General features: G+C 47.6%; 1 protein-coding gene across 1 annotated transcript; it reads left to right on the forward strand.

Moving 5' to 3' along the window:
• Positions 1–274: 274 nt before the first annotated feature.
• Positions 275–19,589, forward strand: LOC135315668 (BPI fold-containing family B member 4-like). Its single transcript, XM_064465145.1, has 17 exons — positions 275–491; positions 7,613–7,711; positions 8,380–8,509; positions 9,257–9,371; positions 9,885–9,989; positions 10,228–10,383; positions 11,810–11,873; positions 12,298–12,361; positions 12,811–12,902; positions 13,969–14,142; positions 14,941–14,994; positions 15,657–15,824; positions 15,936–16,003; positions 17,414–17,456; positions 17,997–18,060; positions 18,437–18,513; positions 19,117–19,589. Exons 2-17 carry the CDS (start codon positions 7,706–7,708, stop codon positions 19,138–19,140), a joined length of 1,404 nt encoding a protein of 467 aa, XP_064321215.1. The 5' UTR covers positions 275–491; positions 7,613–7,705; the 3' UTR covers positions 19,141–19,589.
• Positions 19,590–21,342: the final 1,753 nt, after the last annotated feature.

Raw genomic sequence — 21,342 nt, forward strand, 5'->3', positions numbered from 1 at the left:
AGGCAGACCAGCAAGTGGTTGCCTCAAGCAATAAAATATCAATGGTAGCAAAAATATGTAGTGATTATTTATGGCCTGAGCATCTGCAGTCAGGAGAGGCTGCTGAAAATTACCAGAGCCTGGCGATGCCTTGAAGAATCCAGTTCTTCATTTCAGAGACAATATTAATGGCTGCGTGCTGTGGTTCAGCCATTTCGTTATCTGTGGTGATCCAGCTGAAACGTCTCAGCAGAGCACTCTGTAATTTCACGCACAAATTCCAGTTGTAAGCATCTGTGCCCCCAAATGTTTACAAAGGGTCTCTCTTGCTAAATGATAGGATGCTAAAAGGAACTGTGGTGCCTTATTTAGGTTTTAATTAGATGGCAGCAAGTTTTTAACCATGACACCTTTTTTGCTGCTATGCAGCTGAGTAATGTAGTGTGCTTCCCTGCAGTGCCGTGGGGCCGCTCGCTCGCAGATGGCAGGGTACCTTTGGTGTGTCTGTGTAGGTGAGTATATTGCCATTGTGTATGCGAGGAGTTCTGGCTGCAGAGCTTGTTAGTGGTTGTTGTTAATGGATCAATCTGTGCTTTTCCAACATTAACAAAGTCTTGTTTTTACTGTGTGAGTGAAATTGGCCTTGAACCAATTCTTTTTTTCTTAACTTCACTCTCTAGTGTGAAATACTAGGGCCTGGTGTGTAACTCGCTCCACTGCGCTATGTTTGTTTTGCAGGTTGATGCTTAGTTCTTTGCAATGTGTCAGATACTGCATCGAATTGTTTTTCAGAGTTAAAGGGGAATTAAATGATCTCTCCTTTTTTTGCCTATATTGCATTTTTGTGCACAGGAATCAATTTGACCCTACCATGAGTTGTTTCAGAAGAGCGTTATCCTGCACATGTCTTTGAAATAATTGTCTGCGTAACATCCCCAACCATTTTACATTTGGTTCCAGCTCTAATAAACACCAGCGCTTCAGCCGTGCGTTAAATGCCATCAAGCTTCAGCAAAACTCTTCTGCCGCGGCGCTGCACTGATGCCGTACAGCCTTTCTGATCTTTGGGTGGTGCGTTGTTGACAAGGCTGGGGGGTCCCGGCCCGGGGGTGGGGGTCGCGGAGCCGCCGCGGCGGCAGGGTGCGCGGCCGCACGCCGCCAGCAGGGGGCGGTACAGCCCAGGCTGCGCCGCACCCCGCAGCGCCGCGGGCCGGAGCGGAGCCACCCTCAGCCGGCCGCTGCCCGTGCGGCCGCCGGTTCGAGGCTCTCCCCGGCAGCTCCGCGGCGCCGGCACTGGCGGCTCCGGCCGTGGCAGCCCCGTGCTGGTGTGCCTCGGGCTATTTTCCTGCTCCCTGTGCCCGGCGTGTCCCCGGGGGCTTCTCCCTTGTGCTCTTGCTCGCTGCGGGGTGTGGGTGTGTTTTACCACCCTCCGGGGTGAGGGCGGCTTGCTTCCATGTCGGTACAAGGTCTGGGCAGCGGGGGCCCCAGTCCTGGGTTAGCTCCAGGCTCTAGCACTGCCTGCATCGTGGGGTGGGGGAACGTGGCTGTTTCTTGCTCCTCTTCACTTGTTTCCCCTTGCCCATGTTTTTGCATCAAAATTGCTCTTCAGTTTGGAAGCAGGGGAACCGAGAGAAGGTGCTTATGAGATCTGTAACGTCTCCCCAGTGCATAGGAGCTGGGTAGGGAATGGGTACTCAAAATTATCCACGCCAGTTGTAGGCATGAATTGGGATGCTGAGCCACGCAGGGTCAGAAGCAGGACAGCTGCCTGCCCTGCCAGCATGACTGTATTCTTCACCCCCTCCAGCTGGCTCCCGGTTTCATCTCCTCCAATGCCTCTTTGTCTCCTCCTTTCAGCATCGCACTGGTGTTCTGAGGCTTCTGCCCTGAGACAGGATTCATGTACCGACTGACAATGGAAGGGAAATAGCGTATAGGTGAGTTAGACCTCAGTCCTACTCGTCAGGATAATTAACTCATTAGCAAGATTTGTTTAAACATGAACTCGCTCTCTTGTTTCAGCTGCAGTTTCTTTAGAACAGTTGGTATCTTCCTAGAAATAAACATTTATCTACATAACGCTGACTTCAAACCTCTGACTACTTGTAGGGGCTGTAATTTATCCTCAGAGGAATGTCTGGACAAAGCATGGCACTAATTCTGCCACCTGTGCTGATGATGTGTCCATAGAGACCATGTCAAGTCACTGTTAAAAGCTGAGAATAAGATAGAAAGCGTAAAATCTTTGTTTACAAATGATGTATGTGTGTAATATAAGGCTGCTGCTAATTATTCCCAGGGATTAATAGAGATGATCAAGGACAATTTCACTCAATATTGCTCTTCTTTTTGTAAAGTGAAGCTTCCCCAAACCTGAGGCAACACAGAAACATGGCTTTGAGTCTGTGTTGCTCTCCTTCAGTCAAATGGAAATAGCTGTCTTTATTTTAAAAGTCTCTGTTGGCATCATGGTGCCAACACTTTCTGAGACAATGAAATGGACAGAAATCCATTTTCTAGGCTGGAAGGAAGGCAAAAAGTGAATTGGAAGAATGAGGAGTGAGGAGGAATTGAGGCGTTCACAGCGCTCGCAGCACAAGTGATTGGAAGTGATGGGAAGAAGGCAGGAAAGGGATTCATTTGTTTGAAATATAGGACTAGATTTAACTTTAAGGTGCACTTTGCATCACTGAGAAATCCATGCTGCCATGTCTCTGCTGGGGCGTGCGCCAGGCAGCGCACACGCAGGGATGCCAGTGCAGAGCAGCTGCCTGCAGACACATGGGGGTGGTTCTGGCCACGCACCCCAAATGTGGGGCAGTGAGTCTGTGTGTGCCCCGTGGCCTGTCGCGTGGGACTCCTGGCAGTCCTGCAGTGGGGTTACAGCCTCTTCTGCTGACCTGACCAGGCCTTTGAACATCAGGTGATTTGTGGCAAGTGGCCAAGCTTGCCTTGTGTGGGGCCAGGTGAAAAAGGATGGCCTCGGGAACCTTGGAATGTGCTAGACCTGAAAAAGTCAAGATGCAAGATGTTCACCCAGAAAGATGCTCAGGGTGCCACCTCAGCTTCAACTCGGTCTCTGCAGGCCGATGACAGACAGACACTGACAAAATATTGCAGAACTCAGTGAAACCAACGTCTGCCCAAAGCAGCTGGGGAGGGGTTTGCAGGGCTTCCCAGACTTTCCTGCCTGGTGTGGCTTGGTTCCTCCTGTGAGTCCTTTGGCCAGTGCTACTTTCAGCATTGCACTGTGGAGCTCCAATATCTTGGTAAGGCCTGAAGACACGTCTGCAAAAGCGTCTCTGTTTTTGCACTGCAACACATCATGTTGCATCTGATTAATGAAGTTTGTCCCTTTTTTGTGGCTGATAACATTACACTCGTTCTACTTCGGTTCACATCTCGGAAGCAGAAAGTTTCCTGTCTATAAGATTCCTGGAGACATTGATTTGTTGTTATCTCATGGCAGCGATTTTATTCTGCCTTGCTGTTTATGCTCGGCATTGCGGATGCATCCAGAAATCAATGCTGCTGTTCTCACTCCTTTTGACAGGCAGCTCCTTAGAGCTGCTGCCCATAAGCCTTGTGTTCTTCTTGTTTTTCCTGCCCGTGCTCTCCGCGTGGCCCTTCCCTGAAATTATCTTTCTGTTTCTCAAGTTCCCTGTGTAGGAAACTGCATGGGTGAGTGATCAGACACAAGTAAACCTGGAAAGGATGCTTTTGACGTCTGCCCACGCACAAAATGCCACAAGTCCCTGGTACATGCGCTAAGCAGGAGTCCTGGGTCAATGCAAGCCTGGATCGATTTGGCAAGGCTCGCTGTTGTTATAAAGAGTGATTGGTATTAATTAAGCTGCTCTGCCCTTGTGGACCGCTGACAATGGAAGCTGCTAAATCAACTGTAAATCTGGCTGTGGGGATTGTGGGCTTCTGACAATCCTGGGCTAAAGTCCGATCCCAAAACTTTGATTTTTGGGATTGGACTTTGAGGGTTTGATTATTTCAGTTCTTACTAAAACCCACCAGCTCCTTTCTAGGAGATTTTAGTTCATGTTTTGACAAATCCTGTTGCTAGAAATTAGCTTTTGAGTCTGGCTCTGGGACGATTCATCCATCCCAAACCAAACAAGAACACAGGTAACCTTTCAATGATAGATGCTTCACTAACGCAGTCTCTGGTTAGTGTAATTCAGCACGTTACGCTGGACTGGGGAGTTCAGAGAGAGGTTCCCTCCTTCCACTTCCCTGAGCGATTTCATAAACAGGAGTGGAAAAAATCTCCCCTGAGCAAGGCTGCTTACAATGAGGCAGAGTGAATACAGCATTAAATGACACTTTTCCGTGCATTTGCTTTCCAGTCTCTGGACTGAATTGCCACTGACCAACACACTGGCTGAAGTGTCAGACCTACTGCAGTGCAAATCTGACTGTACTGCCATTGTCGCCGTATTCCCCAGTGAAGTGTCAGGTGTGGAAAACAGTTGATAAAGCTGAACTTCAGCTATTTGGAAACCAGACTGGAAGTTCACAGCCCAGGTGCAGCCAGTGCTTAAAACTTATTTCATTTTATCCCCTTCCTTTTCCAGTTTTTGTTCTAGCAGCCTAATTTAGTTTGAGGTTTGCTGTGTCATTTTTCTACCTGAGTGCTTTCTCCTTTCTCTTGAGCTGCCTTCTTTTTGTTGACATGAGGGAAGTTACTTTCCATCCATATTTGAACTGAGCAGTTTCATTAATGTTCACAGCATCTGTTTGGAAGCAGTCACCTACTTCCAGGAAGTGTCCCTGCAAGAGACCAGGCTGAATATTTTACAAGGCAGCTCCATCACAGGGTGTAATTCTTGCTACAATATTTAGATTTTTCATCTCGAGAGACAGGATTCATTTGTCATAAAAGTATGGTGGTATTCTTCAAACTGTGGCGGAAAAATTCAGATTTTTTTTTTTTTTGTTGCTGTTCTTCGATGTTGTGCCACGTTTTAGGTTGAGATGTATGCAATTCTCCGAAGTTTTCCCTAGGCTTCTATGGCTCTCAGCATTAGAGAAAAAATATCAGTGAATTTAATAATATAAAATAAGTTATAATATTGATTTACTTTAATATTACTCTTTTAAAGTTCCCGTTGCAGTTTAACCTGCCATCTTTCTCAGCCACAAGCTCAGGGCAGTTCAGAATGCCAGAGGCTGCTCTGGAGCATCTTTCCTCTGCGGGTGTTATTCTTTCTATAAGCCCTTCCACTTTCCAGCATTTGTGTTGTGATAATCTCATCTAGCATTTCTTGCAATGCTTCATTTTAATATATATTCCCTTGTCACTGCAGAACTGAATTCAGCCTTCTGGTAAGTGATATCTAAATCACTGCTGCAAGGAGAGAATGAAATATAGGTGCGTAAGAGGGAGGCAAAGGATATGACTGAATAAGAAAAACTCGCACAGCAAGAAGAAATATCTACAGCGGTGTATAAAATGTGCTGCTTTCCTTACAGCTTCTGCTCGCCGCTGTTGGTACAATACGTGTGTGTCAGGTACGAACACCGATGTCTGTCTCTTGCCATTTAACTGCGAGATTATCTGATTTGAGCGTGCAGTCGTGTTGTGCATATGCAACGACTTGGGTGTTCATTGCACACACAGCGGCATGTCTGAAACCGGTTGGAAATCTGCTTTTGTACATGCTCAGTAGCTGACTTTTGCCAGCGGTGATATTCCTATAGCATGTATAAGGCAGAGTTTCCTGAATTCTTCACTGTGGACATTCATGATGACCACTCACCCTTGTGCATTGGGATGAGGCTCTTTGAAAGGGAACAAAAAAGGAGAAACATGCATAGGTTGTCCTAGGCAGTAAAAGCGCATTAGGGCAAGCAGTGGAGTCGGTGCTAAAACCAGTATGTGTAAATCACCCTGAGGCACCTGGGAAGAAAATGGGGAAGGCAGGACTAGAGCCGGTGGTCGGATGCAGGCACCGTGGGGTGCTGCCGAGGGATCGGCCGCGGGAAGGACTGCGCTTGTGTGGCTCTGCACCTGGCACCCCATAAAGGGCCTGGGAGTGGGCCACAGTGTTGCTTCATGTCTTTTCCCTGCTGACCAAGCGCTGCAGTCACAATCTCAGTGGGCAGCTGGGCTGCATCTTCTGGGGAAGATGGATTTTGACTTTGCTCTACTACTCCAGCCTTCTCAGAGGGGCTAACCTCATTCCCTGTTTTTGGGACTAGACTGTCATCAGCACACCAAATGCAGTCCAGATTGAGTGTGTGTTAAATAAAATAAGAGCTCATACAGCTTTTCTGTGATGGAGTTACTTTGTTGAGTCTGAGCCCTTGGAAGCAGGTACTGGAGGACCTTCCTGCTGGGCGAGAGCACTTCGCTGTTACTGCAAAACACCTTGTGCTGTATTGAAGAACATCCTAATACTATTTTTGCTGCGTTCTGTATTCCCATGGGAAAGTTAGCCCAAAACTAACTGTGGTGGTGGCAGCTTTCTCCTAACTTCAATCTGAGTGTATTGGCTGGTGTTTGTTCCTGTGCCAACATTGTCCCTGAGCCTGAGCAGCTCCCCTCTCCTCTCCCTCCCCAGTATTTACCCCTCTCCTGTGTTTGTGGAGAATGATTGTATCTCTGCTCCTCTTTGTTCCGCGAGGCCGAGCACTGGCCTCTCTCCGTTTTCCCAATCATCTCAGCAGTCCTTTGCTGCCTGTTTTCCATCTGAGTCGATCCATGTTGAACACGGGTGACCAGACCTGATCAAAGTCACCAGATAAGATCTTCCTGAGGACCTGCACAATGGAAACTTCCGCAAAGCCCGGCCAAGGCATCTGCTGAGGGATGAGATTTTGATCCCTGTGGGATGAGATTTTCCTTTGAAATATGTGTTTCTGCTCCTTTGACTCATTCAGTATATGAATGTTATATAAATGTATCTATATTAAAAAACTAGCTATATAAAACAAAACATAAGCATTGCTTATTCAAAATAATATCTATTGTTGGCTTTATACATTTCATTTCAACTTCATTTTTTTTACAGTCACTTCATGACACCCTTTACAGACACAATTGAAGTCAATTTGAAGCTTGGTCTTAACAAAGCCAACATTTGTCAGTTTCTGCAACTTCTCCATGCTGCTTTTTGTCAAGAAAATATTTTCCTGTGTTGCATTTGAAACAGGAATGAGCATTATAAATCCTACAACTTCTCAGGGTTTGGGAAAAGTAGATAATTTCTTACTGTAAGCCTCCTTGAATCTGTGCCCGTGTGCTCTGTGCGCTGCCTCTCCATGCAGGCAGCCCTATCAACCTCCTGTCAGGTTTAGATGCTTCAGTAATTCTCCTGATTTCCTAAAATTTGACTTTTCTCAAATCATGGAGATCACCACCATTACAGGGCATGCTTTCTAAAACAGACTGGGGGGGTGAAAAGCGGCATCTGAGTGATTCAGGACACAAAGGGACACAGCACCTGGTCAAAGAGTCAGCAGTGACGTTACCTCGTGTAAATCACAGAGGTGGCAGCTGGTTGTTGCTTGCGAAGAGCAAGAGTGTAGATAGAGATGATAGTGAGACGTGGAGGTTGTGAGGAAAAGGTGTGTCTCGTTGGCTGCAGTCCTTATATAAGGGCAACTGCTTCCATCTCAGTTGCAGGAAAAAAAGGGAGGACGACGCAGAGTCTCGACGACTTCCAAAAGAGCCTGAGCAGACGCGAGCACCCTTCCCAGCTGGCTGCAGCTGATGCAGGTAATACCATCACCTGTGCCTCAAAGCCTCAGCTGGTGAAGGCTGCGTGGTGGCAGGGAGACGTGCGTGGTAGCAGTGTTACCACCTTATAGCTCTGGAAAGATGCGTATAGCGTCTAGTACTTGGCTTCTTTAGTCTGGGAATTTGCTGTGCACCAAGCTCTTAATCATCTGCCTATGTCTATCACTTCATAATTAAATTTATGTTAATAATTATTTAACTCTATAGTTAGCTTATTTTTATTACTTGAGCTTTAGTTATTGCTTTTGAAAAGTAGAAAAAACAAGAACAATCCTCAGATGCTTCTCTTGGCAAAGACTCTCACCAAAACATGTGTAACTTTTCATCTAAGAGATGCAGAAATTATGACTGCTTAAACATCAGTTCACGTGAAAAGCAGTGTGGCTTTATTTTGTGTGAACATGTAGAATATTTGGGGCAACTCACAAAGGACAAGAAAAGGGCTTTTATTGATCCATGTTTGAAGTCTGTCCATGTGTGTGGACTTGAACAAGGTTGTGCTGCACCAGGCTTGAGGAGAGTCTTACTTGAGCTCAATAAAGAGTAGAGAAGGGATATCTCACTAGACCTTTTTCCTCATAAGGACACTGGGATCCCTTCCTAGGGGCTTTCCCCCCAGCTTTTCACCCTGATGTCTCCCTTGCCAGCAGGGGAGTCTTCTGGCGATGACAATGTTGAAGCTTTTTGGAATCGTCTTTTTCTGTGGCCTCCTCTCGCCCTCTCAAGAAGTCTTGTCCGGCCTGTCCTGCGCTGTCAGTCCAGGGGCAATGCAGAATGGTAACTAGAAAGCATGAATTTATCTTTGTTTTGAAAGCTATGTGAGACTGTGTTGTGGAGTAAAACCTTCTGAGTGTCTTCATCTTTATTTTGTAGTTCCTTGGGGCTGCAGACTTCTGACAGCCATTGCTGGGTTCACGGGTCAGGGAAATCTTTCTGCTCCAGAACTGGGATACTTTTCAGCACCAAACAGCCATACAGAATTTCAGGGCTAGATCTGGATTGCTTCCTCTTTTTGTCTTAGTTTCTCATTTCCATATTGGAGCAGCTGATATTTGACAAATAACTGCTGTGAAGTTTAGCAGCCTTGTTAATATTTGCAATGCTCCAGAAAAAAAAAAAAAAAAAAAAAGGAGGCTTGTTTCAAGTTGTTTCTATTTCAAACAAACAAACAAAACCCCTTTACAAATGGGAAACAAGCTGTGAGTTGAAGCACAGCTCCCACTGAGTAGGGTCGTTGTCATTGCTGGTAGTGCACAGCTGCACTGTAATCTTTACGTTGGAGGTCTGGGATGCTCTCCACTGCTACTCCTCCTGGTAAAGTCACTAAGGGGACTTTTGGCTTCCTACACATTGTAAAATGTCATCCCCTGTGTGATTTGACTGCATTGAGACAGGTAACGACTTTATAAGGAGGTTTGCGCGGTGGGGGGCTTTGTTGTGTGACCCCTTTGCCAAGACAGATCTGACCAAGCGGAGAGACGTCATGGCTGCAAGTGTTGGTCCTCATGCAGAGATGTTTTCCAGTTCTCTCAGATGCCATACTTCAGAACGGACTTCTCCAGCAGCACCTCCAGGGCCTCGTGCTCCCAAACATCATGGGTGAAGGGGGTCTGCTGAACTCTCCCACCAGCATCACTGGGTAAGTGGAGAGTGAGGGCTTCTCACCTTGAGCAGCAATTCTGAAGCAACAGAAGCTGAGCTGCAGTTGTCATGACTGGCCCAAGTAGTTATCCTCATTTTATTTTGATACTGAAATTCTGGCTTGACAAAAGTTTTCGTGTGGTAGCAAGGTAGATGGTGAAGTGCACTGCAGGTTATGGATGCAGATGCAGAATGGTGGCTCTGATGCTGATGTTGATATCTGAGATGCTTGACAGCACTGAGAGAGAGGGGAAGGTGCCACAGAGAGAAAAAGTTGATTGCTCTATAAAGTTGGCTTTCACGCCAATCTGGTTTGAGGTTGCCTTCTTTTGGGTTTCAGCTGCAGACTCTGTCCCTCATCCTGGAGCTGGTATCTCTTGCTTATAATACTCATGCCTCCAGCTGCAGGTGGTGGTGGTGTTGTGGGGCGCTGTATGTTCCTCAGCGCATACAGCTGCTCAGCTGTTAGTAGATGCTTTTAATTTGTGCCAGCTTTTGCTGTTGTTTGCAGCCTACACCTTGTCAAGGTTCGGCTCCCCAAGCTGTCAGTGGTGCTGCTGCCAGGAATCGGGGTCCAGCTGACCATCGCTGCAAAGCTGGAGCTCAGTGGCAACTGGTGAGTGTAGTGTTTCACGGTGGCTGCTAAGGGAAACCCCTTCCCACAGGCTTCCTATTGCACAACATTTTGCATCTTTTATGGATTTCTAGGTGTTTCTTACCTATAATAAAGTCACAGAGCAGAACAGGCACTGAAAGATGGCTTGTGATATATATGTAGTTGCTTCTGGCTTTGCTGAGTTTCTCTGGTTAGAGGCTGAGAGGTGAAATCTGTTCAACCCATTTGCTTTTTTCAGCTTGGTTGGCCTTCTTTCAGAACTAATTGATATCTTAGTGGATGTGAACATTACTGCAAACATTAAATGCACAAATTTTGAATCGGGCACTGTCCAGGTCGTCATTGAAGACTGCCTCTGCATTCTTGGTGCCATAAAGATCAAGCTGCTTTCTGGGTAAGTGCCTGTGGATTTATGTTTTCCATTGCTTGTAATCCTCGTCTCTTTATCCAATGATCTAGACAGTCTGCCAGGACACAGACGGTGCTAAGCTGATACAGAGCCAGACCTCGGGGAAGTAATTTCTTTCCTATTGCCAAAGCCAGTTGCTTCAGTGGAACTGGCAAAAAATGTAGTTGTTGGAAGATGAGGGTTAATTTGCCCTGTTTGCCCGTGGAAATTTTAAGATCTGAAGTATGATGTTTGGTACCTACTCCAGTGCACTTTAGACTTAGCTAGTGAACTGATATCCAAAGAGTAGGAATAATAGGGCAAGGAGTGTTCTAGGAAAACAGCACCATTGCTTGTCCTGGTTTTATACTCTGCCTTTGGCTGCTGTCACAGAAAGATGCTGGGCATATGGGCTTTTGGTCTGACTGCCGTGGGGGTGTGTAATTCCATGCAAATGTGCCATCTCTTGCTCAGTCTTTTTAAATTCTTGGCAGAAAGAATTTGCTGACTTGGTGTATTGATGAATGCAACGGTAAACTCATCATGGGAAATATTTTCTTTTATTGCTTTTGAATTACTCACTTTTCAGGTTCATTGCATTTCTTCTAATTAATTTTTGCATTATGCATTATATTCCAATCGGGGCAGCAGCTGGTTTGAAGGAGGCTGCATAAGTGAGTAGAGGAACACAGCTCACCCACTCTGCAGGTCATATTTTAAGTTTTTGCAGGATTAAAGTGATGGTGTGGTCCCTGTGGGGTAAGGAGGAGTGGGGGTACATGTGATTGACTTCATAGCAGTTCCTCAGCTGTGCCTATAGGCAGAACTTGGACATAAATAACAAGATGCATTATGAATTCCTGCTGTCTGTGGCTTGCTGAGTGTGCTGCTGCATGTTCTAACTCAATAGTCCAGAAAAATATTGATTATCAAAAGTAAATGGTTCTGCACTGCCTGCAGGCATCACGCACCCCAGAGTGATCTATTTAGCAGCAGTGTCAAAACGTTACACAGCAGATTTCTCCTCTTGTTATTCCACATGTAAATGGTCTGTTTCCCATAACTAACATGAAGATATTTCATTACGACTCCGCTTTCCCTTAACTACAGCACTGATTTAAATACCAGAAGACGACAATCAGACTCAGGTTATACTGTGAGAGGCTCACTCCTTTCGTGCAATGATGTCTGCACACCCCAAATGCTGAAGCTTCAGTTCTCAGAAATTAGCTCAATTCTCCCCTCGCTGAGGCGAGCAGCTCCTTGCCCTTCCTGCCTTCTGCACAGCCCCTGCTCTTGCCAGTATTAGCTGCAGCAGTGTCCCTGAAGGGATGACTGAAGACATAGTAGTGTGTAAAGTGAAGGCTGGGGACCTTTTGGTCTCCTGGAGCTGTGTTTGTAGTAACTGGAAATTTTTTTCTTTCCTTTCCAGCTTACTCTCCCTATCAGTAAATGACATAGTGCTTAAGCAGCTGACAGCAACTCTGCCTGGTCTGGTAAGCCTGAATATCGCCCTCCTTTCATAGCTGAAACGCAGAAATATCAGGAACAACATGTTATGAGGTCACAGCAAGCTGCACTGTCTTTCTGTGTTGCTTTCCCATGTCACTGGCATGTGCCGCTTGACAGGGATGCCCGTGGCCAGCCTGGCTGCTGCCTGTATATTTCTGCCTGCAGGGTGATGCCTGAAATATTCTCCAGATGAAGGCAGTCCCCTTTGGTGCAGTACCACAGCTCCACATGTGCTCCACTGCCCCCAAGTCCTTCACAGCATCCCAGCTGCTGCCTAATGCCAGACAGCACTTTTCCCCTGGGGATTTAGGTTAAAAGGAGTGGGTCTGATCAGGCTGTAGGGTGATGGCTCCCTGTAGAGGGGTAGCAAGGGGGGTTGAGCAGTTTCATTTCTGCTTTGTGTTGCAGCTGTGTCCAGTAGTTGATATCGTCGTCAACCTTGTGAACATCCAGCTCCTGGGTACTCTCAATGGTGCGTTTCTTGTGGAGGATGAGGTGCTGCTTCCTCACGTTCCCTGCAGTCCTGCGGTGGGAAGCGCCCTTTCCCATGTCTAGTCCATAAGTGCATTGGGGAGGAGCTGTATTTCTGCAGGGCTGTTACTGAACCTTGAATTCACACCCAAGCAGTCCAAGTGATCCACTCACACCTTGGTCCTCCTTAGGCCATTTTTATACATTACCCTTGGATTTAGCTTATTATCTTTGATGCTTTTTGTAGGCTGTATTCTAAAGGCAGATCCCACAAAGCTGAATTTGGGGCTGTTTTGTCCATTTTGAGTAGCAGCGAGCATCCCTCAGAAGTGCATGCTCGGGAACTGGTTTGTGGGTGTGAGGTCTGGCTGGGGGCCTGTGGAGTCAGGGAATGAGTTTGTGTTGCAGCACATTTCCTGATGTTGTAATGATCTTTTTCCCTCCATGAAGCGGTGATCCCAGTTGGTACGGCAGGAACAATTCACTACCAGCTGGCGAGCCTCCCGTTTACCTCTGGCTTGTTCCTTGGGTTGGATTTAGATGTAAGTTATTGCTGGGTGACAAGGCTCTGCAAGTGTGACTGCATTGTGGTGGCTTTCAGACTCCCACCTTGTCCTGTGGGAGCAGTTATCTTCTTCCAGTACAACCACGGGGGGGAGCTGGGCTAACAACTTCTTCTGGAAATGCTAGCTAAATATTTACATCCTTATCCAAATCACCGCCAAGTGACTGTGTGTACTTTTCTTCAAGCCCGCTTTTTCTCTGTTTGCAAACTTATCCTGAGACTGCCTGAGAGTGTTTGTCTATTCTTTGTAACTGCTGGGACAAGCAGTTTTCATCCTCTCCCTCATCCTGCCTGCAGACGGGGTGCTATTGCTTTCTGCCTTTGCTATTAAGTCTTTGTGGTGGGTGAATATTAAACCGAGCTAATGGATTTTTTTACTACTATCTCACTGGGGGGGGGGGGGGGGGGAAGAAAAGCAGCAAAAACCAAACAGTGCTTTCAAACTGGAGAACTTAAATAAAAGTGGCTGGTGAGAAGTAACTGGGACATAAGCAAAAAAGAATAGCAAGGGTTAATAACAAACACTGTGGTGTGTACAATCAGCACTGCTGCTCTTGCTTTAGTCCAGATACTTCACTGGGATTAGTCTTTGCCCCCACCATCCCCAGATGGTCAGAGTTGGTGTCCTTAGCAAGTAGATGGTATCAGTGCAAGTTTGTGGAGTCCAAGGGTGGCTCACCCTTGGCTGGGCCCTGGAGGCAGGGAACGCAGGGCTGGGACTGCTGGGTTTGGGTTGGCAGCACTTTCACTGCTTGTTTGCTCTTGGAGTGAAATCTCAAGGATGAACTGAAGCAGCGAGTTGTGATTTGGACATGGTGTGTTACTAGCTAAGAAGGCCTCAGTTATGCACTCTGGCCTTTATCAGCTCCTTTTGTCTATTAAATATAGAGGGAATTGCTCCAAGTCCAATGTTTTCCCTAAGCGGCTGGTGAGAGGAGGGCCGTTTCAGCTGGCACAGACCCAGTACTATCCGTCTCGAGGATCTGGGCATGCTTCATGGCTTTGAAGAATAGGTTTAACGTCTGTGTCACCTCTCTTCACAGGGTGCGGTGAAGCAGGTGGGAGGCAGCATCATCCCCCATGACTCATCCCCCTCTGCTTTGCCTCCATTGATGGACAAACTTCTGATCTTGGGACTGCGCCAGAGCTTTCTCAACGCAGTCCTGTCCCTCCTGATCCAGATACCGCCGCAGACCTTCACCTGTGCGCCAGAAGTCGTGAGTGTAGCAGCACCCATATGTCATGCCAGGGGAGGTGGGAAGGGGCATGCATCAGTGTGACCTTAGGCCTGCTCAGGGAGCAAGCTGTGCACGGCATTCATGGCATGCACAGCCTCTGTTGGTGCTCAGCACGTGGCTGGTCTGGGGCCCGCATGTGCATGTGCTCACCTGCAGATGCTCAAGCCCCAGCACTGCGTCCTTACTGCTTTTTTCAGAAAGCTATAATAGCACATGCAACGATCAGCCATTCTTGTTTCTGTATGGGCACCCCCAGGGAAACCTGTTGAAACCAGTTGTGTACCAGTTATGCCACAGACTCTTGGAGGTCTGTAATCTGTTTCAAGGACTCTTTAAAAAGTCACTGAGAAAAGCAACTTCATATACGCAATACAATTCTCTAGGCATATGCATTTTCTGTACCTCTGATCTGTACTTCCACTGGGAAGTATTTGGGGTCTACATACTGACAAACATTGAAAGCCTGTGGGTTACCTTTCCTTCTGCTGCTGGTTGCTCTCAACTTAATGACTGACCAGGAATCGCCCAGGCAGCTGGGGAGCAATGGAGAAGGCAGAGGGCTCCGGTGCTGCTGTAACGTAGGTCTGTGTGTGACTGAGGTGCCTGCGGCTTCACTGGGGACACTGATTGAATGAGGCCTCAGGGACTGGCCTCGGGAGTGCGAACGATCTGGCCGGGAGCAGCGACACAAGTGGGAGAGGGGCGGCCCTGGCAGGATGGTGTTGCTGAAATCAGCTGGAGTGCTCATCAGGGCTGCTTGTGCTTTTGTTCCAACAGTTCTCTGATGCCAGCCATCTGCAAGAAGCCATCATGACTCTCATTCCTGCTGGGGTGAGTGAATTTCGCTGGCGCGAGGATTTGTGTAAACCTCGCCAGGCCCGAGGCCATCCAAGTGATGCTCCTGGATGTGCTGGGGTGCAGCTGCCAAAGGTCTTCAGTACCTTCTGCTCCCCTCCCCTTGGCCACGCTGAGCGTGCAACATGGCCAAACCGCGCCAGCACAGCTTGAGGCTGCCCTGCTGCGTGACCAGCTGATGGGAGCGGGTGAAGGGACCGGAGGTTTGTGCTCAGCCCTCAGCAGCCTCTGCACAGCGCCTGTCCTCCTGTGTACCATTAGCTGTAGCCTACCTTTTCCCACTCCCTAAGCAGGGGAGTGTCTTCTCTTGCAGCTCACAGCCATTGACACAAAGAACTGATAAATGCCTGGCAACTCCCGTTTCCTGGGCACCATGGGCACCCTCTTAGGGCCACAGCCCGCTTTCTGTCCACCTTTGCTTCCTCAGCCCCTTACTGCCTGCAGCCAGGAGTGCTGACCTGTGCTGCCAGACCTATAGGCTCTGTAAATTTGGCTTGTCCAAGGTCTGTGTGACCTTGTGCGAGGCCCTACAGAGTTAAGGGGCTGTGGGAGTCCACCAGAGGGAGGACGGCCCATCCCCTGCCTGGCCAGTGTGTGGGGTGCGGGTAGCCACCTCCATGTGTCCCTGATTCCCACAGTGCTCCACCTGCCGTGGGACCAGTCCCCTGAACATTAAGCTAACTTTGTCTGGGAACCCGCTCATCCTCTTGGAAGAAAACAAAGCCACCGTCGAGCTCTCGGTCTTGATTCAGGTGTTCATTAAGCGTTTAGATGGAACCACCCTCAACCTCCTGCTCCTGAAGGCCGTAAGTGTGGATGTAAAGACCTCAAACTGGTGAAGTGTATAGCCAGCCAAGTGACTGGCAGCTGGAATGGGGACATCTCCATGGGCTGATCCTCTCCCTGTCTGCTTGCAGGACCTCAGTCTAAATGCCCACGTGTCGATTGCTGGAGGCAGATTGGTGCTGGGGTTGTCCCTGGGCAGGTAGGCTGTCCCTATACCCAAAGCAAAGCCTGTGGCAATGCTCCAGCCTGCTGGACACCCACATTCTCCTGAGACAGCACTGGGTGTTCAGCCACGTTGGGAAACTCTGGCATTCCCAGAGCTCAGGGTACAGGTTCAGTTTGCTGGGAAGCCATAGCCCGAAGAGAGCAGGATGATAGGAAGGACTGCAACTCATCAGGGACACTCTGAGCACTATAACAGCGTGTCCCTTGGTGACACAGCACTGCTGGAGCTGCCTGAACTACGGCAGAAGGGACAGGAGTGTTGCACAAACACGGCTGTGACTAAGCCAGGCAGTGCTGCCCTTTTACAGGATGGTGACATTCTCTGCATTGCAATATTAGCTCTGGAGCTGCTAGCTTGAAATGTCTTTCAGTGTCCGTAAAACAGACATTTCATTTCCTGAATCTGAGAATTTCATACCTGGCTGATGGCACGAGGTGGACAAGTATTGCTGACTTTCCGGAAACATTACAGCAGTGGGAAAGTTTTAGGAGACTGGAGGAAAAGTCTGTGTCAGTTTTATAACAAGGAGAAATGAGATAACCTGAATAATTGTAAGACTGTCAGCTTGACTTTGATCCTGGGCAGTAGTTTGAAATGTCTGATATTGGACATGAGTGATAAAGGAGTAAAGGAAAGTACTGTCATTAATGCCAGTCAAGGTATGATTATAGATTAGAAAGCATTCCTTATAGTGTGAGGTTTGAGGATTTCAAGACATTTAGCTTGTCAAAGAGCTAGATTTAGAAGCAACATTGGCATAGCTTGTATGCAGGGATATAGAGAATAGAAATGCATCAAAGGGCTTTTAATTCAATAGACAAAGATATAATAAGATTCAGTGGAAGTAGAAAAGAGAAATCCAAAGTGGAAATAAAGCATACGTTTTAGCTATGGAGATAGTTGTGTGATTGCAATGATAGATTAGGAGCTGTAGCAAGTTCTCCAGAGCTCATGATCTTTAAATCCAGACTGGATGCTTTTTCTAGAAGCTCTGCTCTCAGCTAGCCAAGAGCTGACCCCTTTCCCAAGGTGAATAACTACCTGGGCACGGGAGAAGGAAGGGGAAGCTAGGAGTTAGTGTGTGCCCTGTTGCAGTGCTGCTTCATTTACAAGCAAATAAAAATTAGGTGAAGCTTTTGGTATCGATCTATTGCTTTTATTTTCCTATTTTCTGTTCTCTCTTGCAAGTGTGGCAGTGCCTGATTTTTGTGTTACGATATTGTGATCCCTTTATGGTTGCCCTGATGATGCCTCACAGGGATCCCTTGCCCGTGGGCTGAATAACGCTGCACCGGGAGATGGCAGGGCTCACATGGTAGGGGTCTGTGAGCTCTGGCCAGTGACTTGCTGTCTGATGTGCTGTTTGCTTTACTTTCCCTGCAGCATTTCCCTCTCCTTGGAGTCTTCTGATGTTGGCATCAGTAATGTAAGTCTCTTGTACCAGTCTAGGCTTTACTAGATGGGCGGAGTGCCTGAGTGCTGTGCACTGCGGCTCTGGGAAGCAGGGAGACACGCAGTTGCTGTGTGATGCTGAAATGTGTCCTGGCTGTGATGGATTACGTCTGCTAAGGGTCTTAGTTGTTAGCTGCTCTACTTTGTAGGTCATAGCAATTCTTCTTTTGCTACTTTTAAAAAATTCTTCTGCCTTTTCTAATAATGCAAATGTAAATCCTGAAGTCTATTTGTTTATTCACCCCTGCTTGGTCAAAGCTTACATGGATGTCCAGCAGGAGTTTTACCTGGTAGAAGATTTCCCAAAGGAAGGACCAAATACAAATTGAGGAAGAAAAGTAGATTTGCATTAAAGAAAAGAGGGACTATTTTTTCTTTTGCTGTGTCAGTGGGAAGTGGGAAGTGATTTCCAGTCCTGAGGACTGGCTGTCTTCCAGCTGCAGTGCTGGGCTATGCTTGCCGCTGTTGTGTGCCTGGCAACACCGCTCACACACTTGTTCCTTCTCTGGTTCAGATCTCGAACTTGAAGCCACACTTCAGCAGTCTGCTGGCAGAAACGTTACTGCCCCTTATCAACGGTAAGGTGCCCGGGATAGCTGTAACATTGGGAGTGTTTTGACTGAGGAGGGGAGAGGGGTAGGTGTGCGTGATTGAAAGCTGTAGCAGGAGAGTTGGAGCCTTTAAAGGCCTGCAATCCCCATCTTGAGGCTGTAGTTAAAAGTCCCAACCTTATTCTTATACCATCCACCCTAGCTTCAGTCCTAAGGCCCCTAGCAACAGTTAGTGGAAGAGAGCATAAGGAAAGCCAAATGCATCGTGCACAGTGGTGCTGCAGTTGTCCATGCCTCCTGAGCAGCTCTGCTCCCTTCACCCTCCCCGGGAGCAGCTTTGTCCTGGGGCAGGAGCTGGGCTCACTCCTCCGGTGGTGTGTAAGGACCTGTCTGTTCCCTGCAGGTGCTCTGGGCATCGGGATCCCTCTGCCAAACGTGCTGGGCATTCCCTTAATAAAGGTGGATATTCAGATATTAGCGGTAAGTGTCTGGAAGGGCTATTTCCTCCTGCAAGGCACCAGTGCAGGTCACTGGGGCTGTTTCTAGCAGCTGACTCCTGTAACAGGACCCTGCCAGTGGTGGTTTAGTATGCAAGAGCTATAGATTTTAAGCCTTGAAAGGTCAGAAAAGGTTGCTCTGTCTGACCTCCTTCAGGTCAGAAAATGCTGCTGAGTATTTCATGCCCATAGGTATTATCGAACCAGGTACACAATGAGCAATGTTCAGCCCCTTTGGGGTAGGTCCTGGTTCCCCACCCAGGGTGCCTTTCCTTTCTGGAGAACTCTGTGTGAGCAGCTCTGATGTGGGTCCATGGGGTCTGGCAAGCCCTTTCCAGTGGCTCTGGTCAAAATGTCTTGAATTACAGCAAATTTCAGCCCTGTGCATCCTGGAGATGCCCCAGAGGGCCCGGGATATTCTCCAACACTTCCCAAAGTGTACAGTGCCCTTCCTATTAAAAATTTGATGTGAGGATTTTTGCAAGAGGGTTTTTGGTTCACTGTGTGTTGCTGACAAGCTATTGTGAACCAGCGCCCCTTGAAGTTGGGAAATAACATGGATGTGTTGCTCCTTGCACTTCTTCAGGGCCTGCTGGCGATTCTTGTGTGAGCTGGGGAGTACAAGGCATGGAGAGGTCTTTCTGGACAGAGAAAGAAGAAGAAAGACCCATGAGGATGGAACAGAGAGACTGGCATTATCTACTTTTCTCTTCTAAACTTGATTCAAGATTCTTGAAAACATTTAAGACACACTAAAGTTAATTGGCTCATGTGGGTGCTAAGATACTTGCATAAGCCAAAACCCGTTAGGCAGCTCTGTGTACGAATATTTATTTAGAGAACTTAGCATGATTTTGGGCGCAGAGTTATAGCGGTTGCATGTGATGCTGGAGTGGAATTGTTAAATTTGTTCTGAGGCAAAATTGTTCTTGATATAACGAAAAAGTAAACTTGTTGCATATGGTTTTCTAAGTAAATGTCACCATCCACGTTCAGAAGGGTATGAAGTGCTGAGCAGGAGCTCAGGATACATTTGTCATGTAACTCTTTTAATAAACATTCCTACTTTTTTAGTGCTTGGAATGAGGTTCTGGTTTCTGATGCTTCTCAGGGACAGTATCTGTCCTGCCTTTTTCTATGGGATCTGGTTCCTTTGTGACAACTGATATTTTGGTTTGTGGTTTGAAAACTTTTTCCACTCAAACTTCCTTAGAAAAAAAACACTTGCATTTTCGTGGCTACTCCTGGCCAGGTAACCTACTGACTAGATGCTAATCCACAAGTAGAAATCAGAATGGAATTGAATTTCCAAAGGTCATGAAGCATTTCCTAATAGAATCTGAAGGGAAAACTTCATTACCAGGTAACTGGTAAGTACAATTAAACTGGAGCACACCCATCTGTGTGAAATAGTCCATGTTTGCTTAGGCTGATGTGACAGTCAGTTGGTCTCTGCATGTCACGGGAAAGAATTCAGGCTTTTTTGATTTCAGAAAAACATATGATTCTGGATAAAAAAAATAAACAAACATGAGGTCTTAAATGGCTTCTCAAATACCTGTTAAAAAACAGCACTAGACATTATTATTTATTGCTAGTGTCCCCAAAGTTGGTGGTGGTACATCAGTGTTAAAGCATGGGTGGTGTGTGGAAGAAGTCTAGCACCGATCAGGTAACAGACAGGGGCAACATCCTGCTCTGCATTTCTGCCTAAAGGTAAGAGTAGTTCAATATCTGCCTGGCCAAAGCCCTTGGTTGTTGCATTAATTTCCAGCATCCCAGTGAGATGCTGCAGAATAATCACTGAACACAGCAGAGGATGCGCTGGACCCGTTGGCAGTCCCGGCTCATGCAAACTGCCCAGAGGTCTCCTGTGCTGTGCCAAATGGCAAACCTGGTGTCACTTACTGTCATTGTGTGGGCAGGCGTGTCTTTTGTCGTGTCAGGAGGGTTTTGGGTGGGTTGAAGTGCATGATAATGCTGAAGACTGGTGTTTTGGCAAGTCTGAACAGCTCCTTTGGTTCCCAGCTCCATGCAGGCTGATGTTGCTGGTGGGGCTGTGCTCTCCAAAGGCCATTCAGCTGCTGGTAACACAGACCTTGCTCTGTCCCTGGGCAGAAATGATGCTCCTGCATGGTGATGGGACTCCCCATTCAAGTAGTGTATTGTGGGCAGCCCCAGCCACCAGCTAAACCACGCAGGTGAGGAATATCTGTGAGGCAAGTTGTGAACAAGAAGGGACACTGTGGACCATTGGACCATGCTCGTGAGCCGGGAGCATGGAACTTCAGACCCCACTGCTTGTGCTCTCTGATGCCGGTGTGTCCATAGTGCTGGTAGAGCAGGGTTTCAGGGGGTTGTGTGACCCTGTTACCTGGTGGGCAGGATGAACAGCTCGGCTGACCTGCACTGTCAGCCCCACAGCCAAAGCACTCGCAGCTGCTTTGTGCCACCTCGGGGTTACCAGGACATGGGGGCTTGGTGTCTATCCATCCTTTTTGCCCACAGGCTGCCATAACAGGCTTTGTTTGTACAAGGTTTTGCTCTGGTTACTGAGCAAACACCTTCTGTATGGTAAGTGAAGTTTAGCACCTTTCTTGCACACTCTTGGCCAGCACTTTTGTGTGCATTCTGGTTTGCTGGGGTGGGGGAAGGTTAATTTTGCTGGAAGACTGTGGAATAATCTGTGATCTGTCACTGTCCCAGGGGACTGTTTGACTTGAGAAAGAAAAGACAGCAGGTAGAGTGTAACTGGAGAGCTTGCTGTCTTGTAGGGCCAGGGCAGGGGCTGCGCGGGCCTGGGATCACAGAA

This window comes from Phalacrocorax carbo, chromosome 14, assembly GCF_963921805.1.
Source record: "Phalacrocorax carbo chromosome 14, bPhaCar2.1, whole genome shotgun sequence".
NCBI lineage: Eukaryota > Metazoa > Chordata > Aves > Suliformes > Phalacrocoracidae > Phalacrocorax > Phalacrocorax carbo.